Source organism: Orbicella franksi, chromosome 8, assembly GCF_964199315.1.
Source record: "Orbicella franksi chromosome 8, jaOrbFran1.1, whole genome shotgun sequence".
Taxonomy (NCBI): Eukaryota; Metazoa; Cnidaria; class Anthozoa; order Scleractinia; family Merulinidae; genus Orbicella; species Orbicella franksi.
This window is the reverse complement of record NC_138152.1, coordinates 1,413,069-1,430,924: the sequence shown is the minus strand read 5'-3', so window position 1 is coordinate 1,430,924 and position 17,856 is coordinate 1,413,069. Positions and strand designations below refer to the sequence as shown.

General features: G+C 40.2%; 1 protein-coding gene across 2 annotated transcripts in view; it reads left to right on the top strand.

The window, feature by feature from the left end:
• Nucleotides 1-15,387, top strand: part of LOC145496181 (germinal-center associated nuclear protein-like) — a 30,490-nt gene extending 15,103 nt beyond the window's left edge. The window contains exons 20-43 of one of the 2 annotated variants that reach the window (XM_081475839.1): nucleotides 68-391; nucleotides 712-756; nucleotides 1,588-1,671; nucleotides 1,977-2,095; nucleotides 3,156-3,269; nucleotides 3,729-3,932; nucleotides 4,339-4,482; nucleotides 4,820-4,888; nucleotides 5,383-5,638; nucleotides 6,292-6,369; nucleotides 6,586-6,705; nucleotides 7,339-7,453; nucleotides 7,947-8,056; nucleotides 8,444-8,531; nucleotides 9,074-9,147; nucleotides 10,009-10,138; nucleotides 10,595-10,696; nucleotides 10,864-10,942; nucleotides 11,396-11,671; nucleotides 11,917-12,005; nucleotides 12,912-13,008; nucleotides 13,254-13,359; nucleotides 13,911-14,017; nucleotides 14,828-15,387. In XM_081475839.1, the coding sequence (XP_081331965.1) occupies nucleotides 68-391; nucleotides 712-756; nucleotides 1,588-1,671; nucleotides 1,977-2,095; nucleotides 3,156-3,269; nucleotides 3,729-3,932; nucleotides 4,339-4,482; nucleotides 4,820-4,888; nucleotides 5,383-5,638; nucleotides 6,292-6,369; nucleotides 6,586-6,705; nucleotides 7,339-7,453; nucleotides 7,947-8,056; nucleotides 8,444-8,531; nucleotides 9,074-9,147; nucleotides 10,009-10,138; nucleotides 10,595-10,696; nucleotides 10,864-10,942; nucleotides 11,396-11,671; nucleotides 11,917-12,005; nucleotides 12,912-13,008; nucleotides 13,254-13,359; nucleotides 13,911-14,017; nucleotides 14,828-14,879 (2,982 nt within the window). In that variant the 3' untranslated portion in view covers nucleotides 14,880-15,387. Of the gene's footprint in view, nucleotides 1-67; nucleotides 392-711; nucleotides 757-1,587; nucleotides 1,672-1,976; nucleotides 2,096-3,155; nucleotides 3,270-3,728; nucleotides 3,933-4,338; nucleotides 4,483-4,819; nucleotides 4,889-5,382; nucleotides 5,639-6,291; nucleotides 6,370-6,585; nucleotides 6,706-7,338; nucleotides 7,454-7,946; nucleotides 8,057-8,443; nucleotides 8,532-9,073; nucleotides 9,148-10,008; nucleotides 10,139-10,594; nucleotides 10,697-10,863; nucleotides 10,943-11,395; nucleotides 11,672-11,916; nucleotides 12,006-12,788; nucleotides 13,009-13,253; nucleotides 13,360-13,910; nucleotides 14,018-14,827 lie in introns of both variants that reach the window. The other variant, XM_081475838.1, reaches the window with a different exon arrangement.
• Nucleotides 15,388-17,856: the final 2,469 nt, after the last annotated feature.

Genomic DNA, 17,856 nt, shown 5'->3' with positions numbered 1-17,856 from the left:
CAGTTTTTGTTACGTACTACAATTAATTGAAGAATATTTCCTTTTTTTGCCGTTTCTTGTACATTAGGTGGTCTACAATGGGCCCCTTCCACCTCCCCCACATCATCAACCATGCCTCAGTTTCAGCGAAGATGGCCGCTTCATTGGCGACACAATGGAGCTGCTTTCTGTGTTCAGCAAAGACGAGGCCTCCCCTTCATTAGCAGCAGATCAGGGTAGAGCGCAGCCAACATTTGGTACCAGTTCTTCCGCGGTTCTGTTTTCTGGGAGGCAGACAGCACAGCCGGACACCTCCGATAGAAACTTGTCAGTTGTATTGACGGCTTCCTCTCGCTCAGTGTCAACTCTGCCTGGAATTCCAGGACAGTCTGCTCAAAGGCCGTCCATTCAGGTTTGCTCCCTTCACAGAATACATATCTCTTACCGACCGAGTTCGAGATCCGTATTGTAAGTTATGGACCTACTTTTTCCCCTCTTCAATTTACAGCCCAAGCGCGAAGCGAGAATTCAATAGAAAGGCGAGAAGAAGAATTCTTCGTGAGCACGCAACCACTGTTAAGGTCATGAAACCAAGCTTATTGACATGGCAAAACTGAAAACCTACGTACGCGAGTGTAGGGGAGATTCGGTAGCGGATACTGTTTTTGACTGGTTTCAAGTCTTTGCAACTTTGTGTTAAAAACCAGGTATCATTCTCTTTTTCTCTTCCAGGCTCCTCAGAGTTCACCCAAAGACACAGTGGTTTATTCTGGAGAGGTGGGTTGATGAAGTTAACATTTCGTAGCTGTTGGGCCTTTCAAAACACTTTTAGCCCTGAACTTGACCAGTTGTGTTTATCCTTCTGCTAGAAGTTAATGCCTATTTTCTTCTTACTTCAAAGTCAGAGTCGTACAAGTTCAGTTTTCGCCGTGACATGAAGCTGTTAGATAGTAAATGCATTGCGAGTGAGATTCCGTGTTTTAAATACGACCTTCGTGTCTTAGTTTGCAACTTCTTGCCTAACACTCAAGATTTAAAACTGGGCTTTCGTGGACGACTGGACGACTTCGAAAAAAAAATCACACTTATCAAAGAGATAAACGAGCTTATGACCGACCGTTCTTTAACTTAAACTTTCGATTTACACAGTCTTATTTCTGTCATGATATGTGCATTTTTTTGTTTGCTTACTGATGTTGTGGATCGGGTTTTCTTGTTTTTGGCGGAAAAAGTGTTTCACAAAGAAAATTTTTTCAATGAATAACAAAGGAGGTAACAGCTCGAAGAAGTGCGTTTACAAAACGCATGCGCTCGTATTTTGGCTTCGTGTGAAATGCTTCTTAAACGCGAGAGTACGATCAGTGTACAACAACGTCACTTGTCACCAGTCATTACTCTTGTACACAGTAAATTTTAACTCCAAAATTGGAGTTAAAATTTTAGGTACAGGATAACTCCTTAATTTATCTCCAAATTTGGGGTTAAAATAACTCTGAGGCCGGGGTTGGATTAACTCCTAAAACGGAGTTATTCTTTTTCATGGAGTTATTTCAACTATTTTAACTCCCCGAAATTTACTGGGTGTATTTTGTTTTTCTTTGTCTACAGGAAATTCTTCTTTTTACCAAGAGGCTTTTTGTGGAAGTGATGAATGAAATGTGCACAGAAATTACAAAAGAAGCCCTTGACAAGGTATGCGAACTAAAATTAATACCCAGTGACTTCTATTCAAGTTGTCGAAAAATCACTATAGATGATCATAATCACACGACACGATGGTTTCAAACCTTTCACTGTAAATACAGCCTGTTTTAAATTTACGACCACCTTTATCTTCAGCTGCTCATATCAGAAACTGTATAGAATGGTTAAAAAGTCTGTAACATGATGTTGAAAATAGTCAGTGCGCGCGAACAAATTTCTGCGCTTGTTTTGATTACTATGTCCACGGGATAACAGTTGTCGTACTTTGTTTAACTTATGTCATTTTTCTACAGGTTCATTGCTGTCTTCAGTTATCGTCGGAGATTACTGATGATCTTCACGAGCAGGCAGTGACTGAATTCATAAGAGAGACAGCGAACTCGGTGCTAAATGAGGAATTAAACAAAAAGAGGTGAATTCTATTAGCTGTTAAAGTTACATGCTTCTGCTGGCCTCCAAGTAAACAATACCGAGAGAGCTTTTCGCTCTCGAGGGTTGCATTGATCAAACGTTTTCACTGTTGAAATCAAATAGTACCACCTGGAAGTACTGCTTAATAGCTTTCATATGAGTGACTGGGGATAACACGCTTTTGACTACAAGTTCCTTCGCACGACCAAAGAGAAAGAACCAAATCAGATGCCAACTAATCCCTTGTCATGAGGAAGAGAACATCGCGACATTTTACTCGGAAAATGACATTCATTATTCCGAGTATAGGTAGGACCACGAATTTCACTCGCCTCCATCACCATCGTTCCTTTGCTTCCTAATAACCTTTTCTCTAAATCCACGACCAGTACGTAAGGCTTTCTCAGTCCGAAGTGGGGTATCGTGATTCCACTGCAGTCGTGATAACAATGCGCGACATTCAGTCTCTAGAACTAAAGAAAACTCTCCTCAAGTACTCATGTACTGAAAAAGGCAATTGCTGCGGTTCGGTTTATAGTTTCCTAATATAAACACAAGTGTAAAGGAAACAAAATAATGATATTTGAAAAAAAAATAGAAGTGTTCCTCCTACTAATCAAACTCGATAACTCCTGCCTGGAAAACGATCGCGATTCCACTACGCCACATATCCATTCATTGAAGGAAATTTTTTATGGTAATACATTGTTTCGTGGGTAGTCTTACGCGGCTCGTTTCTTCTCTGAGCTGCGTAAGACTGCCACGAACAATGTATCATCACAAGTAACTGTTAACGCAATTTTTATGAAGTTCTCATGTATTGAACTGCTGGGTTATTTAACTGCCACAGCAGGCTCAAGTGAGAAAAGGCATTGTACAAGCCTCCCGGGAGTGGGCCTCATGAACAATGGATTTACACCGTTCAGTAGCTCAAAGCCACTAAGATTGTTGTGGGTTTTCATTTGTAACCAGGAATCGATAAAACAAATACAAGTGAATTTACTTGAAACGACAATTGTATCGTTTTACGTAATGCTCATACTATTATCCGTTGTCCTCAGAATCGACGAGGAAAATGCGGCAACAGAAGAACGAGTATCACGCACTATTCACCAAGACTTCATGAAGGAATTCATCTCTCTTGAATGTTCAAGAATAGTGACGGACGTTATGAGGTAAAGCAGAAAACGTACAGAATGGATCGAAGAAATTGTTTCAAGGGTTACTTTGCTTTTATGTTCTCCTAGCTCCATCGTCACTTCAGAAAACATTCACATGTCGTTATAATCAATCAGAGTAATGTCTTTATGATCCGGCGCTCAATTGCAAGATATTTTGCGTAACTTTTTTCCGACCAAAAATTTACTTTGCTGTACTTTACGGTACTGATTTTTTCAGGACACCTTGTTCTCTCCTCACTAATCAGTGTTGTTTCTTTAAGATTGCGTTTTTTTTCTTTTTAGTTTTAGTGTTTTACCAGTTGCAAGAAACAACCAGAGAAGGAAAGAAAACGCGATTGCGACACAGAGATTTTAGATCAAGCCTGATTCTTTTGCCCTATAGTTTGCGGGAGAAATGACGTACGAACTAGCACTACTTTGGATGCTAACAGAAACACTTTTTCTTTTCCTCAGAGAAGTACAGGAAGAACTTCTTAAAATAGCGAGAGAAAAAGCGGCTAAAGAGATCTGCCTTGCACTGATCGAAGAAGGAGTATTGCATGAATTGCGGGAAGTTGCAGGGGACGCTTTGGAGGAAGAAAAGGCAGAAAGAGACGCTAAGCTTCAACAACTAGCTTCCCTTGTCGTCAGGAAGAGAACATCGCGATATTTTAAGAGGTGTAGTATGTCTGATTCTCCGACTTTCTTAAACTACAAGTTGCGTCTTTGCTCCTGAAGCACGAATAGTCCGGGAAATTGAGGTAAAGTGTGGTGTTCGACTTCGCTCCAACCATTTTCTCATTAACTGACTCCGTTCTGGTAGGCCTCGTAAAGGTTAAGAGCTTATAACGGTTTCAGTGGGGTGGCGTGACTGTCACTTTTCAACGTGCTTCTTTGTCTTTATTATTGGCTGAAACAAGACTTTGCGTTGCATTGCGTTTTAGCCAATCGAAGCGAATACGTGTTTTCTTGGCCAATAAGGTGCGGCAAGAGGATGATGTGTTTGAAACTTTTTCCAGCGCTTGCTGCCGCTGTTTTCGACGTGTATTAGGTCTCGTCATTTACAAGTCGTCTTTTTTTTCAGGTGGTTGAAATCGTACCGGACCTGTGTGCACCTCAAGGACCTTCTGAGCGCTTTTCCACCAGGGGCTCCCATGCTGAGTACAGAGGAACAGCTTCAGAACCTTGTGGGAAGCAGAACACATAGCGTCACTATGGCCTCTATACGGTAAAGTACTTTTATGAACGAAAATCATGTAAATTATGTTATCACGAGCGTGGCACAAAGGAAAATAACCTGTCCCTAATAACAGCGATCGCAGGTTAATAAGTCCCCAGTAATAGTTGTTGAACTTATGATGACGTTCCGCTTAGCTGTTAGATGCTCTGAGCACTGAGCTACAGGGAAACCTCCATGAACGCGTTGTGTGTGAATCTTTCTCATCTAAGAGATCCTCTCACGACAAAGCCGTTGTTGCCAGTGTTGTTGTTGTTGTTGTTGTTGTTACTCCCGATTTGTCACTCTGCTCGTTTCTGTCGTTGATGGCAATTTTCCATGCCTGCAGAACTGATGTCCAAGGACGGGAAATTCACGATGCACTCAAGAAAAGAGAGTTGGACGTCGAGCATAACAGGTGTGCTTCCCATGGCTACAATGAGTAAATTGCGCTAATTTCATCAGTAATGGTCCTAGAAAGTCTCCTTTTTCTACTGTTACATACGTGACGACATGGAGTATTGATTTTGAAGAGTTTGTTTATATTTGTTAATATGTCGTAATCTTACTTAGGGGTGGGCAATTTGACTTTTGAGCGTGGGAAGGGTTAGTTGATTTGGTATAGACATGGACTGTTTTAACCCTTTCATACACTAGGAATTTTTTTCTCAGGACTTGTGTATGGATTACTGTTTTTTGTTTTTAAGCTCACCTAACGTGCGTGAATTATTTTTCGGCAGTAGTAGTGTCCATGAATTTTTTTTTTTGGTACAAGTATGCTTGTGGGATAGATAGATTTTTTTTTCGAAATAACCCAATCTCCCCCTGTAAAGTAAAATGGTCCACCCCTTGAGTTCGTTGTTAGATTTCAATTATTCTTGTTATGTATTCATTCATTTATTGTTCCCCAAGAAAACAAGTATGTAGACCGCTGGACGTACCTTCACTGCTCGCAGACTCGATGAGATCTCAGCCAGTTACTGGCAATTTAGATCCTAGCTCCCCAGTGTACTGGAAACTGGTTATTTCGTTGCCAGAAGACTGCAAAGAAAATGGATTTACCGGCAGTGACAACAGTGGGCGAGATATCAGTTTTGTCATCAAGGAAAAATTCAAAAGAGGAGTGTGTCCGCCTCAAGATCATATTCCACAGGGACTCAAGAAAAAGGTCTGTTTCTAATATTAAACGCTTTAAAAAAAATTTGAAGCTTTTAATTTAAGTTCGCCGTGGTGAATTTGGTTGCAACTATTAACTTTCAAAACGTTAACATGCCAAATTCACCACGGCGATGAAATAAACAACAGTCTTTATAGACTAATTGTTTGAATGCGGTCGAACCAAGCTTGTTTCTGGATTCATTCTGGGGTCGTGTTTTTTTCGGAAGTGAGAAGCGCGGTGACGTAACGGCCAGCCTGCTGAACCTGCTGAACCTGTTGATCCTGTGGAACCACCGAGCTGTCTTGGCAACCACAGTGGAGGGAGTCGAAATTTATCTCAAGACTGCAACTAATATAGGTAGCGAACATTTATTCCGAGGCCCCAAGGACGGGGAGAAAAATGACGAGCATTCAGTTTATATTGTGTCCTGACGTAGAGACGCTGTTTGTTTCATTCGATGTAATATGGCTTTTCAGAATCCACGCACTTCTTCAGAACCTGTAATTTTATTCGCTCCCTGTTTCACGCACTTCTATTGGCTAGGTTTGTTCTTTCTGTTGTTTGTTCTATTGTTTTCTCAGCTAATCCTGCTCAGCCCTCTGAGTGGTACGAGATGCCTCTGGCTTCTTGGTTGCTATGTTTTTTTTTTCGTTTCTTTTCAGGTTGAATTGTTGTCGCTCTACAAAGCAGAGATCCGAAACTTTCCTACACGGAATAAAGTAATGAAAGTCTGTACTAAGGTTAGTTACTAAGGTGGCGGACGAACGCTGATCCGACGTTGATCCTTTCTTCCACTTTTAAGAAGTAACTGTAGTGTCTCTCACTGATCGAATTTCCGCGCGCTCAAGAAACAACCAATGGCAGACCGTGCACGGTTCTCTCCCGACCTATCATCAGTAGGTTTCAATGCTAGTGTCTCTCCACTATGTTAATAAAAAGTCGCTTCGCTTTTGCAGGCATGTTACGGCGTACTGACAAACACAGAAGTCAGAGAAGTCCTGGGCAGGCGGCAGTTCCACGGTGCTTGTGCTGTCATTTTTGTTGTCGACTGGAAACAACTTCAGCTCAATCGACAGGTATATTAGTACCCTTCTCAGCCCTTGTTTGAGCGTCACGTAATGCACAGAGTAAACGTTTGCGTCACGTAATGCACAGAATAAACATTGTGCGTCACGTAATGCACAGAGTAAACGTTGTGCGTCACGTAATGTACAGAGCAAACGTTGTGCGTCACGTAATGCACAGAGCTAACGTTGCGTGACCTTTAAAATAACGACACTGAGAAAATGAGTTTCTTTGGTTGCGTTACTCAGATCATGGTGTATCAAAGGAACCGATAAATCCTGGGTCCCCTTATGTGCCTCACACTCGCTATTTCTCTATTGTAAATCTTTTGGAGTTCCCTTAACTCTTTTCAGTCCCAACAATGATAATTTCAGAATCAAGAGAATTCATATTGCATTCATCATTTTGCTATTATGTTCGTCACTGGTTGTTCATTCTAAAAACTGACCAACGCCGAACTTCTGATTACATCAACACAATTGCACAAAGCAAAGAACTGATGAGAATGAAGAGGATTATCAAATATAGCATATGGTCTTGATGTGCCACGAAATTCTCAGAACTAACCTGAAGGTTTCCGAGAAAACCAATGAGGAGAAATGATGTTTTGATATTCATACTCGATGTGTTTTCGTCCTGTTTAGGCCTTAAGAGAGGCTCATGTTCGCCTGAGACGCGTGTTAGAGAGCAAACTCACCGAGCCGAGGATCCCTGTAGCTGTAGTTTTAATAAATAACGCGGACAACGCGCCTTCTAACGGTAGGTTTATGTGTTCTTTGCAAAGGGTGTTTCTTGTATCTACTTTGTAAACATTGTATATTCGTCATGCATTATCCATTGTAATTCGATGAAGACCAGTGGGGTCTAGGCTCGACTATCAGCCGCTGTTCAGGAAAGGAGACGGCACCCCTCCCCCCAAGGGCGTCTTACCTGAGAGAGCGGCGGAAATCGAGCCTAATTGGGGTGGAAATCACAAACTGCTGGAAAACTGTAGGTGTGGAAAACAGAAACGGTACTTAACATTGTGCATTTTGTTTTGTCTTGTGTTGGAGGAGACGTGGCTTCTGGTTACCGCGGCGTTGGGCCAGACAGTTCACTCCGACATTACCTGTGTTCTGTTAGGGATAAGCATTACAACAAGAGGGAGTTGTAATACTCCTAGTCGCTTCACTCTACAGAAACGGAAGTTATGCACCGCCCCTTGAATCTCTACAGGTTTCATAAAGGCTTAACTTTACTTTTGTTTTAGCAGATGTGTTGTCCCTTCTTGGTGTTGATCAATTAAGGACTGATGGCCTTCTATCCGAGTGCAAACTCTGTACGGTCAGTTCTCTTGGCCATCGTGATGATCTCTCACAAAAGGTTTGTCAATAATTTCGTTAGGCTTAATCTGCTTTGATTGAATTAATCATTAGGGCTTCACTCGGGTACCGCAGATTGTCCTACAGACGGTTCCATGATATACAAAAGCCACCATGCTGGATGTCAATCTATGTGCCGAGACTTCCGAAACCATCAGTCAAGGTTTATTGGTTGAAGTTTTTTTTTTTTTTTTGTAGTTTATTCATTGTTTCAGCATCCAACTTGGTACTTTTCTGTACCATGTTACAAAAACAATATTTTGCAAAAAGAATATTTTGATGGGAAACTGGCAAAAGCAAAGGACGGAGTCAGGCATTCTTAACCTTCTGAAAATTGTGAAAAACTTCACTCTTGTCTAATTATCAAGCTTTTACCTTATTTTGATAGTTGTCTACAGCGGTCACGTGGTTAGGGCGTCATATGGCTCGTTCTAGTCTACCGAAGATTGACAACCTTGTGAATTTCATTGAGGACGGTGAGTAGCTTGGTTTATGAAGTAAATGACCTCTGAATTGCTAGGGGTTCGATACTTTATACAATAGTGGGAAAAAATACAGAGGAAATTAAAGAACTTTGTTAATACTCCTTCGTTGTTTATTTGAGGCCTTATTCTTAGTCCTCCGGTCGAGAGTAACGCTAAAGAAAGTGCGAGAGAAAAAAAAATGGGCGTGTTTTTTCCTTCGCGTTACGTTTATTTGTTGTGCGAAGGGAAAAAAATAAGGGATGGGCTGCTCGTATGTATTTAAGCTTCTGTGGACGCCGGTTGCATAGTGTTCTTAGAGTCTGATGCCAAACGCTAGCGTCAGTTTTTGTGAGCTCCTGTTTTGAAAGTTTGGAGTCGTGGTGGAAGGTTTTACCACTCTTATGTTCACGTGTTATATGATGTCTGCTTGGCAGTTTCCTCGACATAAAATAGTTTTCGTTCTGTTCAGTTACCATCACCACGGCATAGGAAGGCGTATCAAAATATGTCAGCCATGGCTTGGTGTTGTAGTTTTTACACTGTATGCTTTGCAGGTCTTCAGAAAGAGTTCACAGTACCTGTATCCGAGGATCTGTTCATAAGAAAACAAGCTAAACTAGAGCAGCAGGTATGTGTACAACCCCATGCATCAAGAGACTAGAAGGAGTTACGTTACTGATTGTGCCCTCGAAAATTTTAACCTCGAAGCTCTCAACCTTGCTCAGTTAGTCAAGTAGATCAGAAGCACAGGAGAAGTTGTGATTGCCTTGCAGTTGTTTTGTTTTCGTGGTGTGTTTTCCTCCTGTATGTGTTTTCTGGTCTCAAAGGCGACTCACAAGCAAGAATGATCGACAGGCGATATTTTCCTCTTAATCATAACAATTACAATATCCTCAAACGTGATTGGTGCATAAACTGCTGTATTTTGCTCTAATTGATCTGCAAAGTTGTAATCGGACAGTGTAATCGGACAGTTGGCTGTAATCGGACACCTGTAATCGGACAGTTACATGAGCCAATCATTGTAAGTCCTCTCCACTAAATCCACCAATCACAACATTGATTACAATCACTATAGTAACCAATTCAAGAGACTTACTTTGTAAAGTTGTGGAGGTTTAGTCTCTGGTGACTGTTTGGAAAGAAACTTAACATCCATTTTGCCAGCTATCCTCCATATTTTTAATTGTGATATTTAAAAATGACTATTAAACGCTCTTTTTCAAATGAATTTTTACTTTTGTGGGAAATTGTAATTGTTAGGATTAATTGATAACAGGACATCGTGTCGTCCAATTCAGTCTGTAATCACACTCGTGATTAACAAATCAGACTCCCGCTTCGCGGTCGTCCGATTTTGTTAATCACTCGTGTGATTACAGACCGAATTGGACTCCACTCAGTCCTGTTACCATTATTAATTTCAACACGCAATGAAAAAATAAAGTTTGTAGGATCAAAGAAATGGTTTTGTGTTTTGTGTTTACAGTGTCCAGAAGCTATTATTGAACTCTACAACAGCGTGTTGGATCACCTCGGAGCTGTTGTTTCGTCCAACAGTTTGCAGCGTCTTTCCTGGCCAATCAATGAATTTACTGATGACAAGAAAATAGATAATGGTAAGAGAACTGGTGTTTTTTAATATTTTAATGATACGGAGAATTAGAGAAACAGTTGACAATTCGACGTACACATTAATTACACAAAAACATATACATAACCTGCTGTGTATAACAATGCTTATTAATAGGGGCAACGTTCTTAATTGCTAACTGAAAATGTTTAAACGGGCCATCTCGCGTATACATGTATTCATAGAGAATCTCTGAATCACTGAAAGGTTTTCCATTTCTTGTTACGATAGATTTTTTGAACCGGATCTTTTATATCGGTATTACTTCTACCCAACTTCCCCCCAGGGGAGTCATGACAAGAAATGGAGTGAAAACCTCCAAAGATTCACTGTGTACTTTTCCCCTTATTGAGAACATCGTCTGTGTCACTGTGTTATAACGAGGCAGACTCGGATTTCTAACGAGCACTTTGCCTCACATCTGTGAATTTTTATTCGGCAGGTCTGCCAGATGAGATGTGGAACAGCCACGAAAATCTTGAAAGACTTCACAACTGTATCACAGCTTTAAAACTGCCTCCACCTCCACCAGCTGCAGTTGATGGTGAGAAAATTTTGCTTAACATTCCCTGTACTTTTCCATAGTTAAGCTTAGGAAAATGTCAATTTTAAATAGCTAAGGCACGTTTTCTAAGATGATAATTACTTTTGTAATGAAACTATCTTAAATTCCAGTATCATCTTCATAATTGTTTTCTTTCTCTTTTTCAGGCATCTGGGAGTCTGAAAGTGAATTGTGTCTGGAGTACGCTCGAAGTCTTTCAACAAACACAACGGGACTGTTAAACAGGTAAAACACTGCTGTTCTGTCAGCATTTTAAGCTTGACTCTTTCTTCCTTGTGGCCATGTAATACTGTCTAATATACTACCGTACGACTACATTTTGTTTGGCATTGTATCTCTTTCTTTCAACTGAATCAGCTTCCAATAAAAATTCTAGGGGTTCAAAATTAGTCTCCGACCTCCGACACGAAGTTCTTTTGTATAATTAATCTAAGCTATAACTGTTTGTCGCCGACGATAGTCAAGTATTCATTGTTGGGAATTCAGGAATCAAAATGGTTGTACGGAAAACTAGTGCTCCATTTTGCCGTCTGAAGATTCTGTATTGACAAATTTACGGATATAATCACTACTTTGCCGTCAAGGAAGGTTTTGTTTTCTTAGTAACTTGATGCCAAAAGAATGGAAGGATAAAATGACACTATTTTTAACTTTCTAATTCATTTATTTTCATTCCAGGGTTAAGACGATTCTTGCACGTGCCAAGCGAGTTTTGGAAGAGATCAACTTCCTCTCGGACAGTCCCAGGCTGTCCGCATCTCAGGTTCCCTGGCCGCTCGTCCTGGACGCATGCGTCAACTTTCGTCTAACGCCCTTGCATTCGGACCCAGACCTAGCGGAGCAAGACGTTTACTTCTTGGCAGACGAGCTGAATACATTTGAACAACCATCTCTTTGGCGGGAGTCGTCGAGATTGTCAAAGGAGGAAGCTGCTAAAGTTAAAAGTGAAAACAGGTAATTATAAAATAAATTTTAAAAAAAACTTACCTGTTTTTAAAACTTTTCCCGCCACTGACTCTGTGAACCAGGCAAATTCAGATTCAAGACGTTAATATGTCAAGTTTATCCACACACTGTTTGAATTTTTACTTTCGAAAACAAAACCGTTGTATTCGCATAGCGTCATTGTCATCTTACAAACTGCACTGACAGTCAGTATGGTATCACGTAGATATTTCATATTTTGTATTTATTTACAGTCTAGAGTCATCAATACCGAAGAAGACCAGAGATGTGAAGCTACACGAGTCATTTGTAGACATAGAGCAACAACTTGATAAAATAACAGGTATAAGATATGCATATTGTTTTATGATGGTCGGATTTTTCCATTTGAGCATATAATTCAGAAATTTCGGAACGGTACCGAATGGTGCGAAGATATCTTGAGAGGGTTTTCAGAAGTGTTGAATGTCTCACTAACACTTCACTGACTAAAGACGACCAATATCTAATTTCTCTTTACAATTTCAAGGCATGGTCAAGCAGTAAAACGATGAGAATAGCGAAACTGATCAACAGGGGATACTGTCAGATCAACTGTTGAAAGCTAAGCTGGTGCTAGTGCATCGTTCTTTAGTTTACATTCTGTTTTACAAGTCATATTTGATAACACTTATGGAATCAGACGAAAGATATTGTCTAAACACAAATTCTCTTTACTGGTTTCCATGGATTGCTTATAGCACAAGATAGGAGAATTTGACGAACATCACGAAAATTTGGTGTGGACCACAGAAATCCATAGCACACGCTTTCTATGTAGTACAGGGCCGGGTTGTTCAAAGCCCGATTAGGCTCACCCAGGATTAGCGAGAATTTTGATTTCAGTTTTGCAGTTTTTCCGTGAGGTTTTTTGTTTATATTATTTGTCCTTCATTTCTGAACTTGTGTAATCTCGACCCACTAAAAACAGAAGCAGTGAAAAATATTCTTACACAACAAAAATTGATTCTTCGGTTAACTTTTAATCCTGGGTTAGCGTTAGCCGGCTTGCGGACAACCCGGCCCAGGTGCTTTCTTCCTTCCTTTCCTCTTTCTTCCTCGTTAGTAAGGAGTCTTGTTATCGCAGGTACTTCCCATAATATCGCGACACACTCACTGCAGCCGGCCTCGTTGGTCACCCCTCCTCACCTCTCTACGCCTTTGGTAACTCCACTTCTTGTCACGCCAATTCCTGTCACGCCATCTGTAGATGTGGAACCTTCAAGTTCATCGTCAGATTCCGCCGTACGAACGGCAAGCGAAAGATTACAGACCGCAGTGGAAGAAGCCAAAACAGAGTCTAAACGGTAGAGATTTCTCCTTGTTTTTGTTTGTTTTTTGGTGAAGGAGGCTGATTAGCCTTCATAGAGTCACTGCCTACGATAATTCTTGGTTTTCATGTGACGTCAGCGCCGCGCATGTTTGATAGCATTCACAAAAGATTTCTAATGAGCTTCCTTTTTTTGTCTTCCAACATGGACGCCATGCGTTTGTCATTCTTGTCTCTTAGTTTTGGGGACAAACTATCAATTATTATATTTTTGTTCCACAGGTTTGAAGAATTGTTGAAGAGCGTCCTCGGAGACGGGGACAATCCTCGAGTAATGGGACAGAGCGCATGGAGGAAACGAAAAGCACAGAGCTTGGGAGAAAGCAAAGTACAACAGGCGTGATAGTTATATTTTTTATGTTTTAAACTGTGGGAAACCCGCGTTTTTCGTCGCTAAGCAACATGCCACTTGTTCTGAGAAATGTCAGGGTGGTTATCATCTGCTCAACGAGAGAAAGATTTGTGAAAGATTTTTGCGGGATAAGTTGTGATTGTTGTTAACAATGAGCCTTTTATATGGTCAATGAAACTTGCTTTCTTAAAAGTTGTAAATCAAAGCCTAAATTTTATACCTTCGATTTCATTAGCTTTGTTGTCACCTCACCTCACCTACCTTCTTCGCGCTCTGTTGCCCATAAGGCCGCTAGCCTTTTTGTAGTCAGAAACAAACGCGCCAGTTCTGTTCAGTGAAAATTTGGAAGTTTTCTGTTTTTTTTTTTTAATAGTCTGTAGCAATGTTTGTCCGTGAGACGAAAGCACAACTTATGATTACTGTAATGAGAAGTAAAAGAAGGCATGTTTCATTTGTGTATGGGTGCATGGTTATGGTGCTGTAAACGCCTGACTCAGTACATACAAACATATTTCTTTCTGTTTTAGAAGTCTCCAAAATTCCTTGAAGAATTGCATATCCCGGATATCGACGTCTCATTCGGTTCTCTTGAAGAAAGCTTGCGCTGCTTCAATCAAACGCTCAGGTTACAAAGGTAGGGCAATGTGTCTCGATAAACAGAGTGGACACTGCAATCCGTATGGTGACAATCAGACCAAATTGTGTTCGTATTTAAGGAGTCAGTCATTTCGACGTTAAAGTGCAGTGGCATTTAGGGCTTTTCGACTTCGTTAGATTCACTCTGAGAACACGAAACAGTTCGCCACTCCATTACTAAGGACCCGGGAAACTGATGTGAGCTTTGATTGGTCTAAAATTGTCTATTGAAACCATCTACCAATCATATCTCGCTCTAGCAAACGATACCGGAATTCTTGAGGTCTTAGCTGGCACTCAGTCTCCCACAAGTTTCTGGAGTGGCGACTGGAAGTGGCGAGGCCATAAACGTCAAAACGGTATATTGTCCTGAACTGTCATTTCCTAAGGCCATCCAAATAATATGTTTCGTTCCCTTGGTTGGGCAGAAAGGAAAAGAAAAAGAAACAAACGAAGCAAAGCAATAGTAGCCCTGGTTATTGCTTCCCTTCGCTTAAATTTTCTAGCGATTCAGTATTGTCGTTTCAGTGTGCTTCTAATTAATAGATGTTAGAGTCGGTCGGGCGTCGCGAAACGGCGTATTCTATTGCAATTTCAAAGGCAGCACAGCAAGATCAGTTGACAATTGTGTAGCCACGAGCTAAGCTTTAAATAAAGCTGATCTCACTACTGTCTTTATCCTCCCATGTTTGGCTTTGCAAACTCTTCTTTCGATCCAAAACATTGAGGATGTTGATCCTCAGATCCCCAATTCCTGTTCTACTATTATATTGTCTGATCCTGATCAGTGCTTATCTCTTTCACACAGACGTTCTGACCAGTTCACAGAGACAAGGCTGAAGGAGTGTCTGGAGTCTTGAATAAAATGAAGCATGTTATGACAACTATACCAAACTGTTTCACACCCTGCAAAGCCAGGCTTGTCGCTTGTCTATGAAGTGTGGAACTGGGGTTTGCAAGATTATGAAGTGTCTTACACCAGTGAAAAAGAACAAACAAGTGTTGTTGTTTTGTTTTGCTTTGTTTTGTTTTTACCCCACTGATCTCAAATGCTAATTCTCCTGACAGATTGCCATACATTTCTAGCGTTAACAATAGGGAGAATTGAATTCTTTGTCACGACATCGTTTTGGAAGTAGTCTGTGAATGTATTCTTTCCACAGCCTGTACTGCTCAGTTTCAGGGTTTGAAACAGTTTTCCACTTTAAAGTCGGTGAATAACGGGAAAATATTCACTCAAAGCTGTCGAACTCCACTGGGGTAAATAATTGTTTCAGAATTAGCCGACATCGTTTACAGTTGTTACATACTTAAAGTAGTTATAGCATTTATATTATTTGAATAATAAAATATGTTTGCGAATAACAATTTGTTACTGCCTGTAATAGTTGTCGAATTTTCTTGATCCAGCTTACGTGAAATGGTTTTCTTTAACTCGGACTTAATCACAGTGTTTTATTCCTTTTCAGCCAGTCCCGTAAAATCCCCCGCCCATGCTCCCACGCAACCACCCACGCGGGCTTGCCCGCCGTTTCCTAAACAAGGAACTCTTTGATGTCGCTGTTCCAACCAGTTTTGTAAAAGGGAGTCAAATTAGTTTCATTACCTTTGTACAGTTGAGCTAATATCTTAGTATGCAAATTAAGTCACCTAAATATAACTTTAAGCTGTTATCCAGGTATGGCCTCCACCCTACATACACTCGGCTGGTATTGATTACAAGTAGAAAACACAGAAGTGACATTTTTAAGTGAGCATTTGTAAAACTTCGCTTCACTCAGATGAGTTCAGCTTGAAGTCAGTGTATATACCCTGCGAGCAGTTCGGCGTAGGAGAAACCAACTCCCCGCAGGGTTCGGTGTATAATGAACAACAACAAATGGCGTTTGTGGTAGTGAATGAATTAAGAATTACAATGCAAATTGTAAACATAAAGGGATTACTTAATTCGTCAGTTAATTCAAGACAAATTTTGATTCTAATAAGGCTTCACTGACAGGTTTGAATATCGACCTCAAAAGAATCTGACAAAACAGACCTGGTGTAAAACTGTATTATGGAGACATGAAGTTTGTATTTTTAATACAATTGTTGCTTATTCAATATGGCTGCTTAGTATTCCTTTTTTGCGACAGAACCAAATCACCCGCATCAACCTGACGCAGATATTTCGAAATTTCGTGCAAATATTTCGAAAGAAATATTGCTTGTTTATCATGCCTTGGGTCCAAACAATGGAAGAGAGCGCTGAACCGTTCCTGTCAATTCAAAATCGCGAGGCGTATAAAACGCCCTTTTGCACAAATAGTGCTTTGCTTGGAGATAATGTTCTCTTACTATGAATTTCGACTGTCGGTTCGTGTTTATCTTGGTACGTGCCAAGAATCTTCGAATTCTTTATGGCAATTAATTGACCTTAAAGTTTATAATAATGCTTAGTCTTCAAATTAATGATAATTTAAAAACGCTTCCATCAGTTTCAGGAAGAGTTCAAGACTTCAAGGTTCTTACAAAATTTGAACTAAAAGCAATTTTCCGAAGCGAAGGTTTTAGCGATGAAGATAAAATTTTCATTCAAATGGCCGAATTTCCCTGACGGAGTAGTAACGTTAGAAGCATTAAAATGCTCCTAACAGTTAAAATTCTAACAGTTAAAATCATTAGAATGCTTGTAATGTTACTGTTAGGTGGGAGATAAGCATCTCACAATAAAACTACTCAGTCAGACCGGTGTCAACGTGGCTAGAACAGTGGAACTAATTTCAAAGAAGATATGGGAATTAAAGTAAATTCTCCCAACGCGTTACTAATAGTTTCATAAGGGAAACATCAGGGAGAATCTCGGCGTTGACGTTACGGTTTGTAGGTAATTAAGTGAACGCTTCTTAAAAGGCACTTGACCTAATCAGGACATAAGTGACCGCACTCGATTGACTTTATTCAAAAATCATCAAAATTGTTTATCACGATCCGTTTTGCATATGTTATGTGGAGTGTTCAAACTCCCGCGAAAAAGAATAATTATGCTGAATTACCAGCTGATTATTTTGGCGCCAAGAGTTAATCCCTTTATTGAAAGCTGGTTATTTTTCCCTGTGAAAAGGAGTTAAATCATTGAGTACAAGATCGAATAAAAGTGATCAGCTCCAAAACAGAAAATTGTCAAGGAGGGTTGAAAGAACTTGGTTGTTTTAACATTCAGCTCTAAGGTATTAGGCAAAGACAGTCTGCCCTTTCGATGCAAGTAAATGGCCATGCTCTTCAAGTCTCGCTTCGTTGTAAATTCGTTCTCACGGCCCGAGTTAAAAGACAGAGATTTCATACTCGAATGAATCGATCGGTCGTCAGACACAATAGATAGCGATAAAATCTCCCATTTCTTTGAACCGTTGACTGCTCTAATATATGTGATGAACATGATGCCTCCCTGTTTTCAAAGCCTGTCAAACTCTTTTGCATCAGTGACAAAGGGCTCACTAATCTGAATTACAGATATATTGACAATAATGCTTTTAACTGTTTTAGTCCATCTTAAAGATGTCAATAGAGAAATTTCCATGATTTTCCAACGTGTTGTCGTGAACACATTCACAAGGAGAAGAAATAAAATAATCTGAAACCCTATTGTAGACTAATTGTAATTAAATCTAGCTTCTCGAAGTAAACTGGATCATAAATGCAATTTTTCGTCCCCTGTTTTTTATCACGGGCACATTTACTGTTAAATTGTGTCTGCTGAATTAAGAATAAAATTAGTCTTGGAGTTATGCACATAACTTATACCTTCTCTTTTAGAGATTCATCTCCAACGAGCTCGAGGCAAGATAAACTGTCATG